General features: G+C 33.4%; 1 protein-coding gene across 2 annotated transcripts in view; it reads right to left on the bottom strand.

Annotated features, from left to right (window-relative positions):
• Positions 1–477: 477 nt before the first annotated feature.
• LOC121126096 (uncharacterized) overlaps positions 478–19,190 on the bottom strand; it is a 52,039-nt gene continuing 33,326 nt past the window's right edge. For both annotated transcript variants that reach the window (XM_071891595.1, XM_040721402.2), the window contains 8 exons: positions 12,024–18,630; positions 11,834–11,973; positions 7,846–11,770; positions 7,654–7,793; positions 2,818–7,590; positions 1,612–2,740; positions 1,014–1,539; positions 478–955 (listed from right to left, as the gene is read on the bottom strand). In XM_071891595.1, coding sequence (XP_071747696.1) covers positions 673–955; positions 1,014–1,539; positions 1,612–2,740; positions 2,818–3,114 — 2,235 coding nt within the window. In that variant the 5' untranslated portion in view covers positions 3,115–7,590; positions 7,654–7,793; positions 7,846–11,770; positions 11,834–11,973; positions 12,024–18,630 and the 3' untranslated portion in view covers positions 478–672. The remainder of the gene's footprint in view (positions 956–1,013; positions 1,540–1,611; positions 2,741–2,817; positions 7,591–7,653; positions 7,794–7,845; positions 11,771–11,833; positions 11,974–12,023; positions 18,631–19,190) is intronic.

Here is a 19,190-nt window from a genome sequence, read left to right as displayed (position 1 = left end):
CCAATTAGGATGTTCTCATAACTCTAAGAAAATCCATTTATAAAGTAGAAATATAAATTTTAACAGTTAATTTTGATCTACAATATGAAAATAAGATTGTATAACGATATAATTGCATATTTTTAATACATTTTAGGGTCACATATTTTAAATAAAACTTGGGAATAGAGAGATACAATTTATATGGGCAGTAAAGTTTAGTCTTTTTATGTCTGTTCCATTTTGACATCCACTTGGTTGTTGAAGCCCCCAATAATGCCAAATTCACGAAAACGCTCTTAATAAAAACTGAAAATTATATTAAGCAAAGGTCAATTTTCCTAGAATCTTGGCTTACATCAGTAATGAAAAAAAAGGACCGCTCATAATTAGTTTACTTTCTTCAGGTTATTAAAGTTGCCTCCTCTGTTTTTAAATGAAAGTAGGGTAAAATAATCATTAATGCTTACAGAAATAAATAAAAAAAACCCACAGATATAAGATTGTATAAATAAAATTGTATTTACGGCTCTGATAAAACAAATAATCTAATTATAAATAAAAAAATATTTATAATAATATTCCAACAAGCACTAATATATAAACAAAGATTCACCTTTAAAAAAAATCATATCCTTAAATTCAATTAAAATTAACAGGGTGTTTGCACATTATCGATAATCTAAAAACAAATCAAATCTTAGCAGCTTTAAACATTGTTCCCAAGGTTTTCATGACATCTCCATGAGAGATACCCGGTTTCTTGTGCGTCTTGTAATGCTCCTTAACAAAAGAAGCAAATGCATTGGGCGTACGGGGAGTAGTTTGAGAGGATGATTGTGATGAAATGGGGGTATTCACTCCTTTATTATAATTCCTCAGAAGAACAAATCTTCCTTTACAGTATCCACAACACTTTTTATCCGTGTCAAGGGACTTTGAATGCCTTCCTATGGAGTAACCGCACTTTTTACACCTAAAATATGGAAAATTGTAGAGAACATGGCATTTTAAATAGTGAATAAGTAACATACTTATAAGTATATTTAGTTCTTATTTGGTAGTTATGACATCTGTCAATGATGGGAAGTTCGGGGAATCTATGCATTGCCTTAGCAGCCCAGGATTTCCACACTGGCCCATGTCCATCTCTGTAGCCACTTAATACCCATGCAGCCGCGTGGCACATTTCATGGATTAAAGTATCACGTAATCTGTCTCCTGAATCAAGTACCTTGCTACTCAGTCCAATTTTACTGGAGCGATCTATAGTCTTTGATCCAACGTACTTACGTCTTTGAGTGCAAATCCCGGCAGTTTTTCGAAGACGAGAATTCCATTCAATCTCCATGTCGTGAGGTAGTTTTCCCTCAAAAGCCTCGACATTAAATAGTTTGTACAAAAGAGATGTTAACTCTTTTTTATGAGATTCGAAACGATTTACGTATTTCACAGCATCAGGATGTCGTCGCCGATCGTCCATGTCAGGGGATAAAGAGGTAAGGAATGAAACATATTTGCTATTCTTGTCTTCATTAAATACAGAAAGAATTGTAATATCTGAAGAAAAAAGAAAAGAAAAGTGGTTCATATTAATTAATTATCCTATTTATAATTTTCTATGACACTCACCCCTTACTCCAGGTTTGCAACTGGTGCTGGGAATTGGAGACTCCTCATCTGATGATATATTGATAATTTCAGGGATTTTGGTTGTCACATAAGGAGATATGAGTTTTTTTTTACTACTAAGAGGAGGCTTAGGTTTAGGCTGTGTATTTTCTTTATCCTCCTCTTCCGATAGAGAACTATGAAGGGGCTCAATAGGCTTTTGGATCTTTTCTTCATCTGTGGGACTCTGGAATGCATACTTTTTTTTCACAGAAGAAAGAAAGTCCTTGAAAGCCTTATCACTATCCTCAGAAGAGGAAGAATTAGAAGATGAATAATCTAAGGCTTTTTTGGTCCGTCTATATGAGGTTTCTCCTCTGTCTTCTTCATTTGATTTATCTTCATCCTCAGAGAAAACAGGTCTTGCACCCCTAACTTTGCGAAAAATATCTTCTTCTTCACTGCTGTCATCTAACTCAGCTTGTACTGATACGGAATTACTGGGTCGTTTGGAAGCATTATCGTTGAATTTGCCTAGGTCGCTACTACTCGAAGTATTGGAGGAGCAGGAAGAGCTGAGTTCCACTTGGACTCCTCTTGACAATCGCTTTGCTTTTATGTTCAGAATCTCTATTTCTAAGGACCTTTCGATTTCTTTGATTTCATTATCTAGCCCAGCCTCCTCATCATCTTCTTCCTCCTCTTCTCGGATGGTTTCCATCAAAGAGTACCCTGCCTTGCTCGTCATGTCCCCGAGAGACATATTGCTAAAAATAGGATTCAGAATATCTACACAGTTTTTGCTTGTGGCTTCACTGTCCTCAAAGTCCAGATCCTTAATGTAATCCCGATCCTCAACTTCATCTTCGGACTGTTCTCGAGAAGAGGATGAAGATAAGATAATGCGTGCAGGGGTAGCAGGAGATGAAGGAATGGGCGAGGTCGAGATGAGCCAGTCTTCTACTTTACGAACCGGTGTTCTTGGAGTTACGGGAACATCCTCATTGGATTCATCGTCACTTTCAGAGGTCAGTAAAACTACTTCATGTCTTCCTAAAATAGAGGATCGCCGGCCTCTCCGTGGGGGGACCTTTTTGGGGATAAATTCATCCTCCGAGTCTGAGGCTAGGAGCGTGGGCGGCGTTCCACTCTGGAAATGAAAACAAGCACGGATTTATTAATAAGGAATTCTAAGGACGAAAAGAAGGGAGGGAGGGAGGGAGGGACCTTGTGCTTATTAAACTTCTTCTTAGCGGAGAACAGAACATCCCGCATGCTGCCTTCATCCTCCTCCGAGGTTGAGTCAGAGGCAATAGCTGTGTAATAAAGACTTCTATTCTCTGGGGAAACTTCGTCCGACTCCTCCTCGACCTTCGTCGACTCCAATTTACCCAAATTGATGGATTCACTCGGAGGAGCCGTAGAAGCCACGGATCGACGACTAAAATTAGATGAAAGAATGGCACTTCGATCTAAACGATTCTTCCGACCTTGTCTCAAGGATAATTTGTTGCTCCAGCTCATGACTCCCAACTCCTATGATTGATTAAATAGATGAAGAGCCCCAAATTTCTTCAACTCTACGCCTTCTTCAAAGTAGAGCGCGGAAAAAGGAATAACAACAGTAAAAATGGCCAACCACGGCCACAATCCTCTTCAAAACGAGCTTATGAACAATATATGTGGTGCGGCAAATTAAAAACAATCTTGAACAATATTCAAGAAATGGAGAAAATCCACACTTATTTTTTTATTTCAATTATAATATGGCGTGTACAAGTTACAACCAAAAAAATGAGAATACTTTGGAACTTCATGTCAGTGCTTTGAAACTTTTGCCGCCGTGGATATTACTTCCATAAGATTTGGGAGGCTTCTGTTTGATTTTATACGTTGAAATATTACATATATTAAAAATGAAATAGAATTAACCTATTTCAGCATTTCATTTTTTATATTCATGCCATTATTTTACAGTATTTAATGAGTTATCCGAAAATCCCTTCTCAGATATTTATTTTAACATCATCATATATCCATTGTACATACTCCTTCAAAAATTGATCCCTAAATTAATTATACAAAATTAGCAAATAAAACTCCAATTTTTATCACTTGTTTATGTAGAAATATTTAATAAAGATTATATGTAAGACATAAGTTGAAACTTTCAGTACCTTAAGTTTTTTTTAAATAAAAAAATGGTCTTATTTCGCTATTAAAGTTTTGATGATTTGGTGGGGATACACATCATGTCACGTGACTAAAAAAAAAGAACCTACCACTTAACTTTTTCAATAAAATGGTAGTCAGGGAAAATTGATATTCAGTGTTCCCTTTGTTAGTAAACCAAACCTTTGTTTATTAAACAATATTTATTGTATCCGAGGACTACTAGTAGTCCTTGTCCCAGACCAAACTGATGGGGTTGCGTAGTAGATCTGGTGCACTCCAGATATTTATATATAGAACTCATTGCCATAGTTAGCTTACTCATAAATTACATGGTTATATGTATTTAAATACTTATAACCATGTAACTTTAATACATCGAAATGAACTGAGAGTATCAATGTAAAGTTAGTAATTAGAAATACTCATGTTGTAATTAAATAATGAGTTTTTGAGACGAACAACAATAGGAAACAATTAGCCGTAAGGGCTTCCACTTGGTTATATTTGAGGGGCTTAGCTTTTTGAAAAAACATATAAGTTAAAACTTTTCCTCTAGGCCTGAATTTGATCAAATAGCTTGAGAGTTGGAATTCCTTATTTCATCTAAATGTTAAGTGCACAATCGAGAATTATACTATGGTTTCCAAAGATTTCATTTCATTTTTAGGACCCATTGCCTTCCAAGGAATGTGTCCCTTAGAAATGAAAAAAAGTGTCATCCCCTCAGCTCAAGAACTATTCTTCTAATCCACGGCGTACTACAAGAGGGCATACAAAATATATCGCCTTTGTAGAGTTCTTCACCTAAAATATAGTATTCAATTTTAAATGTTTTGGGCCGTGATTAAACACATGAGGACGTCAGCTATCGTCAAACCGGATAGCCGAGTGACGTAACTCAACTTATAGGGCTCTGATAAAATGCAAATAAAGTATAATATCATAAGATACTCCAAAGATACCAAACCTCTCTCTGTTGGCCCGCAGACTAGTCCCAGTTCTTAATTTTGGCCTTTTATGAATTTGCATTCGGTGCTCCTGTTGTACTCTATGACTTCAAAATCCTTCCGTCTTCCAAGCAGTCGGTACAGTACATCAAATTAAAAATGCTATCAACTTCGATTATATGACGTCATGGTATAATATTGTATTTGTATCAATCTTGACCAGTGCTAAAAGCCAAATTACTTCCACAACGAAGTTGAACGGAGGTGATGTTTTGCTTATGTTAGTTAGTTATTTTGTTAGTCATCACAATTACGGCAAAAGTTACGGATTGATTTTGATTAACCTTGTTACACAGATTATATATGGTTACAATAAGAGGGTATTAAATTACTAAACACCAACTATTAACTGATACTAACATTGCATTTTGATGGGGTGGAAGTTATAGTGTATAGTTCACGCAACCTTTTATGTTAGTATGATTTAACCCCGAATATCCACATTATGGATCTGGATGAAGTTTAAAGTAGTTCCAATTTATCGTAGACACCCTGTATAGCTGAATCCTACATATATATATATATATATTTTTTTTTTTTGGGTGGGGAGCTTGGTTTTTGAAATTTGTTTCCAAAAAATTTAATCTTTCAATTTTTTTTTATGAATAGCTATTTAAAAGCTAATATGATCATTTGATTATAAATTGTAATGTTTTCGTATTTTTTGGAAGTTTTAAAATAATATTCAGCAATCTCACTAGTATTCTGTTTTTGAAATCAATAACATTAATTATATAAACAACACTTCATTAGAGATTTCATTTAACTTCAAGATTTAGCCATGAATTATTCCTACTATATAATAATGGCAAAGTTATGTAGCTATGGTGTTATTTATAAATTAAATTGTCAAACAAAAATTATTGATTGTCTCTCATTTAATCCCTAGAAAATAGTGGAAATATATTTTGGCGATCTGGACTTTCAATAATCAATTGAAATGTAATAATATGTGATCATCATCTAATTATATTATAAGAGTTATATCCTTAGAGGAAGAGGGATCGTCAGAGCCCTTTCAGTAAACACAAGAAAGATCGAAAACGTTTCTACCATTTTTTAAAATCAAATGCAGCCTTTTATTTTTTGACTCAGTTCGAGAGATTGATCTTAAATGAGGTAAATTTGTTTGTTCAGAAGGAAAGTGTGTAGTTTTTGGTTGAAGTGGATCGGGCAAGAAAATATCAGCTAAGTTGGGCTACGACGTGTCAAGTTTCGTGCCAAAGTATGGGAATCTATAAAACAAAGGTAGTCATTTCATGACTCAATCTATTGTTCCTTAGATATTTCCAGTTTTTTTTTGATATGCTTTCATAGTGTGCACATATTTCTCTTTTTGAAGTGATATTCATTGGAGTATACTTTACATTTCACTGTTTCATTGATCTCGGCAGTTCTTATTATCTCAAAAATTTCTATACAGATGAAAAGAGACGTTTCGATGATCATAAGGGTTCACTCATATTTTGATCTCAAGACATGTCTACGCAATTATCCGAATTTTTACTATTATTTGATATTTCTAGATAGTTTAAGTTGTCTGGGAGAGAATAAGAGTCCTCTAGATCCATTGTATTGTCATTTAAAAATGAAAATATCGCTTTAACAATTTATGGCTTCATAATTTTTCGTCATTTCTGGAAGACAGTAATGAATATTATCACATTTACATAATAATTATTTGTAACCAGTCTATTAACACTTGCATATAATCAATAATTTCATCGTAAGCTTATTTTTCCGAAGCCAAGGAGGCTCCCAATTTCTTATGTAGTGTTCCTTTTGATTTTTACTTCCCTTTTCAAGGAAAGAAAGAATAATGCTCACGACCAATGATTATAGTTGATGATATTGTAGAGAAAAATGCGTGCAAGGAGAAGGGGGGGGGAAGACATCATTGTATAAAATACTGATGTGATTATCATCTGCCTGCTTTATTATGATTTTTGAGGGTATAACGAAAGTATTTATTAGCAAAATGTTTAATGAAGATATACTACGTAGAATTGACTTAGACACTTTTTATCCGTTACAGTAGATTTGAAAACGTCACACTCCATGAAATTGTAATTCATTATGAACCTTATTCTCAGAATAATAGCTAATGAAACGACAAAGTAGAGTATTTCGAAATATTCAAAGTTTAAAAAAGAAGGCTTTAATTAAAAATAATCTACATACTAAAAAATATACCATCATACATTTATGGTAAATATACAAAATTGAACAATTGGAATCATATACCTAATAACAATAAATTATAAATACAGAATATTGAAATAATAGATTGATCATAATAATATTTTCTTGTTTTGACATCGGAACACAGTTAAACATGTCATAACTTTAGGTTGCAAGACACAAGCGAGACGTAGAGTTTAATCAAAAAGATAATCACCCCTCTTCTTCATGTGGAAGTTGCTATATACAATTGTACACAGGATAGACATATCTCTACCGATGAGATCTAACTAATTATTAATAATAAAGTAAATGTCAAAATCATAAAATTAGACAATAAATATACTAATAAAAAAAATGTTAGAAATAAATCCATCTGAAAGATTTAGAGCAAAAGCTAATTATGTAGTAATGTCCGGCGATATTACTCCTTATTAAGAGCATCAAAAAAGATTTTCCCCCGTTATTTATGCTTGTATAACAACATACTATTATGGTGAAGGATATACACAATTGCTAATTATAATGGTACACCCAATGTAACTACCCCCGTTGTTGTGGCCATTTAAACAGTTGTTTTTGCCTTTTATGAGTTTTCTTAACACCATTTCTTGGATCCCATCAACCATAGCTAAGCCTTAAGTGATAAAAAAAGTAATATTTATTGACTATGTAATATTGGAAAACCTAATGATCATACCCAAGTCTTTAAGTGAGGAAACTAGTCTCAGACAAACTAGTTGCGAACCATCCAAAGCTACTACACCCGTTGTTGTGACCATTTAAGCAGTTGTTTTTGCCATTGAATGTGTTGTGTATCATAATTCTTGATATGTTTAGCTAAAATAAAATCATATTTTATGGTTAGATTTAAAAAAAATTGAATACTTACTGTGAGATAGTACAAAATTCAGAGTTCCATTTCGACATTAGTAAATACTTTTTACTGATAACTTGATCGTCATTTGGTGTGGATGACTCAAAACATTTTTATATGTATTTCTATAAATGACATCAGTAACAACATCCTCCATTAATTTAATGATGGTTCCTCGAGAAGGGATAGGTTTACCCGTGTATTTCTCCATAAATTTTTTGAACATAGATGATTAACAATGGATAAGGGTCTATTACATACAATAAGCATCTTTGTGAGATCAGAGTTAAAGTCTGACTTGATGTATTCATCACTAACTTGATTTTTTAGATGAATATTCATGCTCTTGATATGATGATAATGAGTGGCGTGTAATACTTGACAAGGGACTAAAGGGACATTTATATCGACAAACCATCTGTTTCTTATCCGGTAAGTATTTTCCAAATTCCTGGTCCTCCATTTTCAGAAATCCAGACAGAAGGCGACGTTATTTTAGGCATTTTATTCAGTTCTCTATAGACTATCAACATTTAATATTATTATTTTAATATTGAATAATAAAGGCGGGAATGATAACGTTCATCATTGATAGAAGAAGATGTATATTATTTAACCAATGATGCCATAAGTATTTCTTCTCTTCTCCTCGCACGCTTTTCTATTCTTACCAAAATTATCACCCTTAATTATTTGTAATGATGTAAATCCGATGTGCTTTTTAACTGGACCGTTAATTTGTGTTGTGTCTTGACGAGGTTGAGGAGACACAAACTATTTAAAGGTGGAGAGATCCAAGACGACCGAGAGAAGTGAGGAGAAGGAAAGGTCTGGAGGAATAATACAACGGTTATGTATAAGAACTTCTGTATTCTTATTAATACAAAAACCTACTCTAATATGTACATACATATAAATATATATACAAGAAAATAAGAGAAGAGAAGAAGGGGGAAGACAGAACTAATACATTAAAATTTGTAATTGGTAGTATAAAGAAGGAATTTAGGAATTTATTATTTAATTCCTCAGTAGAGAACATCTTTTCCTAAATAGATTCAATTATATTCAAAACCTCATAAAAGACGGAGCGTAAACCTGAGGATTTTTTGCGGAGTTCTATGTCCTTGTTGAACCCAGAGTAGAATTTGGGATGGCCATTGGAGTTATTCTACCAAATATCCTTGTTTATATCCTTTTCTTCTTCCTCTCTTGTCACAGCTGATTGTAGCTGATCTATTGAAACGTTATATGAGCATTATTCTTTCTCTCCTCCAAAACATTCTTCAAATTGTCAGGGTTACCATGTTGATTTTTGGTTTCTTTTAAAAAAAATGCCATTTGTACACTGGATTTTCGTCATAGATTATTATGGTATTCATATGAATATCAATTAGATATAATTGCCATTGTAGTGACCAAGTAAGTTTGATAATTTCAGTACTTAAGGATTTTTATTCTTGAGTTGAATTTATGAGGGAACTTCATGGGAAAGCAGTTAGGTAAATCATACTGCTTTAGTTGTATCCCTATGCAGCATATAGCTTCAATAAATGGTTTTAGGTTTGATTCTAGTTGATTGATTCTTACCTTGTTATCAATTGACAATAATATATTGGAGAGGTTATGTTGTACCTAAATAACACATTGTTAATGGTATATTTTTGAAAGCGGGTCATTTTTACCCTTGAGACAACGCGTATGCATAAAAAGTAAGGACCAAACTAGGGTTAATATAGGACAGGAGGAAGAAGATTGCCCTATGAAACAACATTTATGTACACCGGCAACATGTATATTTGAGGTTTTAGATAAATCAATTAAAACATCATTACTGAGTGGTCCATTGAAATATGAACACTTACTAATTCAATAATTAATGAAAGTTGATTGTTGAGAAATTAATTCATATTGCAATATATTAAAGCATAAACAATTAGTTACAAAAAAACAACACCTGAACTCTCTCGAGTAAAGAAAATGACACTTGAACGTGATAGAAGAATTTCCCTTCGTACATTCCTAGCAGAATTGCGGTTCCAGGACTACCGTCTGCGGCGTCAGCAAGTCCAAAACGTTAGGGAGAAAGAAGGGCTCTGTCAAAAAGACTAAACTGGACCTAGAGGAGTTAAAGAAAACAGCTCAGGCCAAACCACTTAATTCCATGAGGACCGATGCAAGAGATTTTGGGTTTAACTCTAGACTGTCCATAGAGCTATAAGAAAAAGTGGGTAGAAAGAGCAATGTGACTTTTTGCACCAGCAATGAAAGAATCCCATCTCCTTGTAGAAGACTCTTTTGAACTTCTTCTTTTTACACTTTTGCCACCCCTACAGCCCTGATGCCAACAACCTCGACCACACCTTGTGGGTACATGCCTAGGGGAATGCCTGCCGTGTCCGTCATCCAAACACCGAGCTACTGTCAACCATTACTGGGACACTATGACAGAAACTACATCTGCAGTGGGTGCCAGGCCTTACGCCACCACCTGGAAGCCATCATTGCCTCTAAGGGGAATGCATTAATGGTTAAGAGAGCTTAGACACACATCTATTTATACTATTAATTTTGTTAAAATTCTATTGTTAAATAATAAATTATATATTGTTGAAATTTAAAACTCACAGATTTGAATGGATCACTCGCTATAAATCAAGGTTAATAGAAATACAAGGTTATACCATAACGCGTACATGACTGATGTTTGACTTCCACTACGCTTTTAATATTGAAGTCATAGTAAATGAGTGGTTGCGTGTTTTGTCAAAATCTGTTTTCTTCCCCAGTAGTCGGTACTATATATCAAATTGAAAGTTCTAGCAATAGTTACGCCATAGACTATGAGTGGTTGCGTGTTTTGTCAAAATCTGCCTATCCTGCCCAGCAGTCGGTACAATACATCAGATTAAAAATTCTAGCAAGCCCGATTACATGATTACCTTGTATTTCTATTAACCTTGGGTATACATAAAGTTGATAATATTGTAGAGAAAAACGCGTGCAAGGAGAAGGGGGGGGAAAATACATATGGTATCATTGTTTAAAATACTTATGTGATTATCATCTGCCTGCTTTATTATGATTTTTGAGGGTAAAACGAAAGTATTTATTAGAAAAATGTTTAATGAAGATATACCACGTATAATTGACTTCGACGTTTTTTATCCGTTACAGTAGATTTTATAACGTCACACTCCATGAAATTGTAATTCATTATGCACCTTATTCTAAGAATAATAGCTAATGAAATGACAAAGTAGAGTATTTCGAAATATATTTGAAGTTCCAAGTTTAAAAAAGAAGGCTTTAATTAAATATAATTTACAAAATAAAAAATATACCATCATACATTTATGTTAAATATACAAAATTAAACAATTGGAATCATATAACTAATAACAATAAATTATATAGATTGATCCAAATAATATTTTCATGTTCTGACACCGGAATCCAGTTAAATATGTCCTAACTTTAGGTTGCAAAACACAAGCGAGACGTGCAGTTTAATCAAAAAGATAATCACCCCTCTTCTTCATTTGGAAGTTGCTATATAGAATTGTGCACAGGATAGATATATCTCTACCGATGAAATCTAACTAATTATTATTAATAAAGTAAATGTCAAAATCATAAAATAAATATACTAATAAAAAAAATGTTAGAAATAAATCCATCTGAAAGATTTAGAGCAAAAGCTAATTATGTAGTAATGTCCGGCGATATTACTCTTTATTAAGAGCATCAAAAGATTTTTTCCCCGTTATTTATGCTTGTATAACAACATACTATTATGGTGAAGGATATACACAATTGCTAATTATAATGGTACACCTAATGTAACTACCCCCGTTGTTGTGGCCATTCAAGCAGTTGTTTTTGCCTTTTATGAGTTATCTGAACACCATTTCTTGGAGCCTATAAACCATAGCTAAGCCTTAAGTGATAAAAAAAGTAATATTTATTGACTATGTAATATTGGAAAACCTAATGATCATACCCAAGTCTTTAAGTGAGGAAACTAGTCTCAGACAAACTAGTTGCGAACAATCCAAAGCTACTACCTCTGTTGTTGTGACCATTTAAGCCCTTGTTTTTGCCATTTAACGAGTTGTGTATCATAATTCTTGATAATTTTGGCTAAAATAGAATCATATTTTATGATTAGATTTAAAAAAAAAAATGATTACTTATTGTTAGATGGTACAAAATTCGGAGTTCCATTTCGTAATTTGGTGTGGATGACTCTAAACATGCTGAAAATTATTTTAACTTCACAATTTACAATGGGGATATTTATATAAATGACATCAGTACCAACATCCTCATTAATTTAATGATGATTCCTCCGGAAGGGATAGGTTTACCCGTGTATTTCTCCATAAATTTTTTGAACGTAGGATGATTAGCAATAGATAAGGTTATATTACATGTAAGAAGCATCTTTGTGAGATCAAAGTTAAAGTCTGACTTAATGTATTAATCGTTAACTTGATTTTATAGATGAATATCGATACTCTTGTTATGAGATGAGGATAATGAGGGGCGTGTAATTCTAGACAGGGGACTAAAGGCACATTTATATCGACAAATCTGACAAACCATCTGTTTCTAATGCGGTAAGTATTTTCCAAATTCCTGGGCCTCCATTTTCAGAAATCCAGACAGAAATCAACGTTATTTTAGGCATTTTATTGAGTTCTCTATCAACTATCACCATCTAATATTATATTAATATTGAATAATAATGGCGGGAATGATAACGTTCTTGATTGATAGAAGAAGATATATATTATTTAATCAATGATGCCATAAGTATTTCTTCTCTTCTCATCGCACGCTTTTCTATTCTTACCAAAATTATCACCATTAGGTATACATTAGTTATAAGGTGTAGTGAAAACAAATCCATTATTATTACTATTTTTTTTTCATTAATGTTTATCTTCTTGGCAATCAAAACAGTGAATATTAAAGAAACTAAAACTATACTTATGTAGTGAAATTTTTTTCTTTTTCGTAACCATTCCTGGAAGTCTAATTATCGTTCCAAAGTCCTTGACCATTCTAATTATGTATGGGTGTGACTCGATCTTCTAGTTCTTAACATAAAATATTCTTTGGTGTTGACCCGTAGATATGTAATTTATTTGTATAATATGATTAAAACATATTTTTGAGCTCATTTGTATCATGGGTGTACATTATTTTTGGGATATTGTTCAAGAAATTATGATAAGGTGTTGCAAATAGAACGATTATTTAACGATTAATAGTGAATGCTCTTGTAGAAATTCCGAATCTTTTCAACCTAAAAGTATTCAATATGATAACCTCATCTGAAGAAACTATGTTAACACAAACATTAAAATAAGAAAGATTTATTCTCTTGAGTCTCCATTTAGCAATAATGGTTTAGTAGTAGACTGATAATAAAAGATCTTGCAGTAAAAAATAAAATAACATCAAGATATAAAAATTCTACAACAACTTTTTTGGATTGGTATAATAGACCAATTTGTAGGTCAAGCCTATTTCATCTTGATAATAAAAATGGATGCTGGGCATATTGTTCCAATGCACCACTACATACACAAAGGTAGAAATTTTGTTCAATAATATTTTTTATATTTTAAAATACGAATGTCTTCGTTTTCTTCATTCATTGCTTGATGTCTCTCGTAAGATTGAGCGGGGGATCTATTGATAAGATGGTATGCACTTTGCAATTCATCCATACATACATTACACATTGAGCTTGCGCCCTTCCACTAGCTTAGTTGGGCTAGAAAAGGGTCATGCCCAGTGTAGGCTTCTACAATTAGTCTCAATTTTTCTCTTCCAGGCTTGATACACTTCGACTTTGGCTTATTAAGCATAGTATACCTTCATCTTTTTTATATCCGGCACACCAATATTGAAAAAAAGAAGTCATGAATTACATTCATTATGTAGCTTGGAGGCGTTCTGATAGTAAACTGGTTTTGGCTCCAAGTACCCCTCTTCGCAAGATGGTCTGCAAATACATTTCCTGTAATATCAGAATGTCCTTTACACCATTCTAGATGTATATTTTTCTCAGTCATTCATTTGATGATGGTTTCTTTACATTTTAAAACTTTTTTACTAGTAGTAAGTGGATTAAAGATTGTAGCAACTGCTCATTGGGAGTCTGATCTCCTCACCTCCTTTGGTGATGGTCCATCCAGCCCCAGTGTTTTCATCTTCGTCCTTAGACCCATCCGTGTAGATGATTGCGTCAGGATTCGTAATCTAACTATTATTTATCCAAATATGATTACTTTTTATGTAGTCACTTGGTTGATCTATTCCGACTTGTATAAGTATTTTATCACTATGGAACCGATGCACACGACGTTGAGGAAGATTAAATATTCCATTCCGGGTATGGCGTAAGAAATACTTCGTTCTCCATCTTGATTTTGTTGCCTGTTCCTTAATGTATATGTCCAGAGGAGCAATACCCAAAACAAACTGTATGAGTCATTTCCAAGAATGCTTTCCTTTGAATGGTGTTTAATATTTTCCTTGCACTTTTCTTTGTAGTGATTGCATGTCGCCATACTAGACATCCATGGGAGATAACAGGTCTGAACATAGATTTATACAACCAGAGAACCTTGTCTGAGGTCATTCCTCATTTTGTCCTATGATTGCCTTGGCCATATTCCATATCCGAGAACACTTGGAGGCTTTATTTTTCAAATGCTCTGCCCAGGTGAGTCATTGATCAAAAGTCACACCTAGGTACTTCATATGTGTGGCATATTCCATCACTTTATCAGTTGATAAGCCCCTTGTATTGGCATCTTATGAGTGGAGTGTTGGAATGTCTTCTTCAACTTCCCAGTGTAAAATCCACTCAAGTACTTCAAACATAAAGTTGGAAAGAGTAATCGGTCTGAAGGATTTGGACAGGCTGTAATCTTTTTTTACCCGGCTTTGGCAGAAAAGTTAGCTTCATGTCCCTCCAGTAACTTGGCGTATAACCAGTGATGAAGATGACTTTATAAAGTTCTGATATATAGGCGATGATGCTATCCCCAAGTTGTTGTCGTACAACTGGTTTCAGTTTATCAGGTACAGAGCTTTTGTATGAGCCAAAGGGGTTAAAATATTTCCTGACCTTGTTGCTATCCAAGAAGTCTTTGTTAAAATCATTTACTTGTATGGATGTTCCAGAAGATTTATTGAGTCAATATTGTGGGAAAATTAGTTTCCATGAGTAATTTTAGTGATTCAGCAGGTGATTGCGCGCAGCCCTGATCAGTTTTAAGAATACCAATGGAGTTGTACGTCGTTTTTGGAATTTTATAAGTTGAGCAATATCTTTTGGACCTTCCGTTTTCCTGCAGAAACTCCTCCATAATTCTCTCTATTCTTTTCTAAGCGCTGAACGATAAGCATTATTTGCGATAAGGTATTCATCTCTGTGGGAACTACGATGACGCTTTGGTTCGAGTTTGCTGAGTTTATACCTTAGGCTGGCAATTGATTTTGCTCTGATAGTTTTTCTTTCTGGATACCCAATATCTAATGCCAAGTTGATACCCTTGTTAAGCGATTCAGTGCAATCGTTAATAACATTTGGGGTTGAACCCCCTAACTGGTAATTATGCTAATTCTGTGTGAGACCGAAAAATGTCCCAGTTAGCTTTTTTAATATTTCTTGATGGCTCCGCAATTGCCATGTATTTTCCGAATTTAAAAACTGTATATCTATGGTAAGACATTGATGGTCTAAGATCTACATGCCACCCTGTCATCTCGAACTTGTTGATGGCATGTTGATTCACAATTGTGATGTCAATGGTTGAACTGGCTCGTTGAGTGATGAAAGTAGGGTCGTTCCCCTCGTTTATAATAGTGAGGTTGTTTTTATCAATGATGTTTTCCAAAGACTCTCCTCTTGTGTTAGTTTCTCTAATACCCGATAGTTGATTGTGTGCATTTGAGTCCATATCTTAAAGAAGTGGCTTGTGTTCTTGTTCACAATACTTTATGAGACGTAACAATGTTTCATTTTCAATAGGTAATAATTGGTCAAGGTAAGCAACAGAAATATACTTTACTAGCTCACTATTTTCATACATATTGTGCAGAGGTAAAATTCTGGAACTGACCATAAGTGCAAATGGTTAGCAGATAGTATTCAAGCCCTTGGTTTTGACGCAGGTGAGTCGTGGATTGTAAATACTCTAAGAGTGAGACTTTTCGTTGTGCCATTACTGAGATATGGCTCAGTTATTAGGGATATTTGTAATATTCTCAATTTGAGCTCCGAGTTTGCTGCTTTCGAGTGTTGAGTGTTAATATACGAGCAGCTAATTATCACTATTTCTTGGGTGGCTTTTACAGGTTCATCAATTCTTCTGCAGCAATATCAAAAAACTTTCTGATTTATTATCATTCCTTTGATTTGGTTTTGTGGTGTCCCCGTCTACTTCTTCTTCCTCTTGTTGGATAATGGGTGCTTTCCTTGTATCTTGGAATTGTACCTTTCCTGATAGTAAAGTAAAGAAGATGGGAAGAAGTTATCCATACTGAAGATAGGTGAATCTTTGGATAAAAGATCATATAACCAAAAGAGGGACCCATCTAGGTACAATTGAAACATAGAAATCTCAAAGACGATATCTCATACGTATGAAAAATGGTCGTCTTTGGCATCATAATAGGAGATTCATCCGTTTGGATTCCACAGAATGGAACAAGTAAATTTTCTTTCATATAACTTAGATTTATATTTTATAATCATTGTTCTTGGAGAAAAGGGGGATGTTATATATCTTCATACCTACAGGTTTAGTGACCTATATATAAATGCTCCGTGTATTTTTATGTATGATAATATATTAATATGAGAGTATTCTGGATTCTCCTTGTGTATAATAAAGAATATAGATAAACTCCATATCCTCATATATCTCATATCCATGTATATCATATGTCCTTTTGATTTATATTTAATAAATCAGAAATGACGTGTACCTTGTTACACATAGGTTTCATGATTCCTATAAAGGTGGAGATAATGGTATTAATTACATAATGAGAACTGAGACCTTTTACCTCGACAACTAACAATATTGGACATATTATGACCCAAAAGATATTTTTAGTAGGTTTTGAGTTCCCCTCAAATTGAGATGAGTTCATAGGATAAAATTAAAAGTTAAGAGAAGATAGGAAGCTATTAAGAACCTTTTTTAATGTCTTCTGAAAAAACAACTAGTGAGTTAAAAATTAATATTGAGCAAGGTCGATAGAAATAAAAGGTTATATCATAACGCATGTATGGCTTATGTTGGACTTCCATTACGCTTTTAATATTGACGTCTGTTTTTCTTGTAAGGAGTCGGTACGATACATTAAATTGAAAAGTCTAGCTATAGTGACGTCATAGACTATGTGTGATTGTGTGTTTTGTCAAAATCTCCCTGGTATTGAGCTCCATAGAATTAGTTGAAACAGTTGGCATTGTTTTTCATTAAAAATTAAAGTGTTTTAATGTACCACTCGGTATACATTAGTTAGAGTGTGTAGTAAAAATAAATCCATTATTTTTTTTTTTTTTTCATCAATGATTATCTTCTTGGCAATTAAAAATGTGCTTGCATGAATGTCAGACTTGACAATTTCCATTATTTTATCCACATTTTCGACAATTGGCTTTCCAGAGTGCAGTGCTCTTTGACATCAAAATTACCGGAACGGAATCGACAAAACCATAATATGGCATGAAGGGTTGTTACAATATTTGGACCATAAACACTATTCACATTTTCAGGCGCCTGGCTTACTTTTTCCCCTTTAACGAAGAAAAACTGCGAATATGGCAACTTTTCTCTTTGTTGGTATCCATCTTTGACGCGCACTCAAATAATACTGAGTCAAACAATCAAAAACTGGCAGCTGCTGAAATGTCTCCAATCTTTTTACCTCATATCAATTGGATATTTTAATGAAGGAATATGGGTCCTACTTGACAACTCAATTTTACAAAGCTTAAAAAAACCCAATAATTTCGATTAAGAATTCCAGAAGAAGCACAGAATCATCCCAACCAGTGTTTAAAGCTATGTTATATCCTATTAATTATTTATCATTTATTTTGTTTTTTCTTTTGTTATATTTAAATATTTTTTATAAAAATTACGGAAACATTGGGATGAATAATAATATTAAAAAAACTGTCAATGAAGTTTTTTTAGTACCAACACTTATCTTTTTAACACCATGTAGCATAAACCGCGAGATACACATTACAATAGCCATCTATTTGAAAAAAAAGAAGGATTTATTTTTACTACGACTATCATTTATTACAAGATCTTCAATTTTGAATATAATTTACTATTTTTTAGGAGTGAATTCAATAAAGTTATGAAATTTACAAATGTATTAAATTTTCTTTTTCAAAAGTCAGTTGAATAAAAAAAATATATCCTATACTCCATCCTTAAAACAGGTACTGTCTGTGATGATGTCATTTCTCATAGATGGCTCCAGTGGACGTCTTTTGTACACCATCTTGGAGGGGATTTTATTTAATTTTCAATATCCTAAATAATTCTATAATTTGGAAAAGTAGCATAAATAATGTTTGGAAATGAAAAGGGCTGAATGAACAAAAGATGAGTATTTTTGTGGATATATTTGCCTAGTGAGTTTAAAATATACATCAAAATAAATTAAAATTTAGTAATGTAGCATTGAAATGTATTAAAAAGTATTTATATCTATGAAATGGAAAAACATAATATATAAAATTAACTAGGCATTAATGATGACAAACATATAAGTGAAAAATAAGTTGCCTGAATATTATACAAACAAAAAAGGATTGTAAATGGGGAGGGAGGAATTCATTGGATAATTGAGGTTGGGTAAAAAGTTCTGAACGTATTTTGCTGAATCAATACATTCCATCAAAGAAAGTTTAAAGTATGCTTAAAGGTTAAGCGTACACTTGAAAAAGTTCATTTAAAGTTTTGTCTGTGGTGAAGCCAGTTGTGTGTTACAGCGTTCCAAAATGGAAGTAAAAATGGTCGGCCAATCATCGAAAATGTAGATAAAATAATGGAAATCGTCGAGTTGGACCGGCATGTGAGTACTTATTCTATTGCTCAAGAACTAAAGATTACCCAGAAAACCATTTGGAACCATCTCAATTGGATAATCCTAACTATGTTAATTTTATTACCAAATTAAAGCGCAAAAACGATCAGAACTTTTTATTTCAGCTATTATTTAATACTAACTCATAGCAAAATAACTATGAACAAATAATACATTACTTGAGTTGGTTTACGCCGTGTTGCCCGGAACGTTAA

The sequence above is a fragment of the Lepeophtheirus salmonis genome, chromosome 11 (genome assembly GCF_016086655.4).
Source record: "Lepeophtheirus salmonis chromosome 11, UVic_Lsal_1.4, whole genome shotgun sequence".
NCBI classification, from domain to species: Eukaryota; Metazoa; Arthropoda; class Copepoda; order Siphonostomatoida; family Caligidae; genus Lepeophtheirus; species Lepeophtheirus salmonis.
Note: the sequence above shows the minus strand (reverse complement) of the source record. Positions and strands in the feature narration are given on the sequence as shown.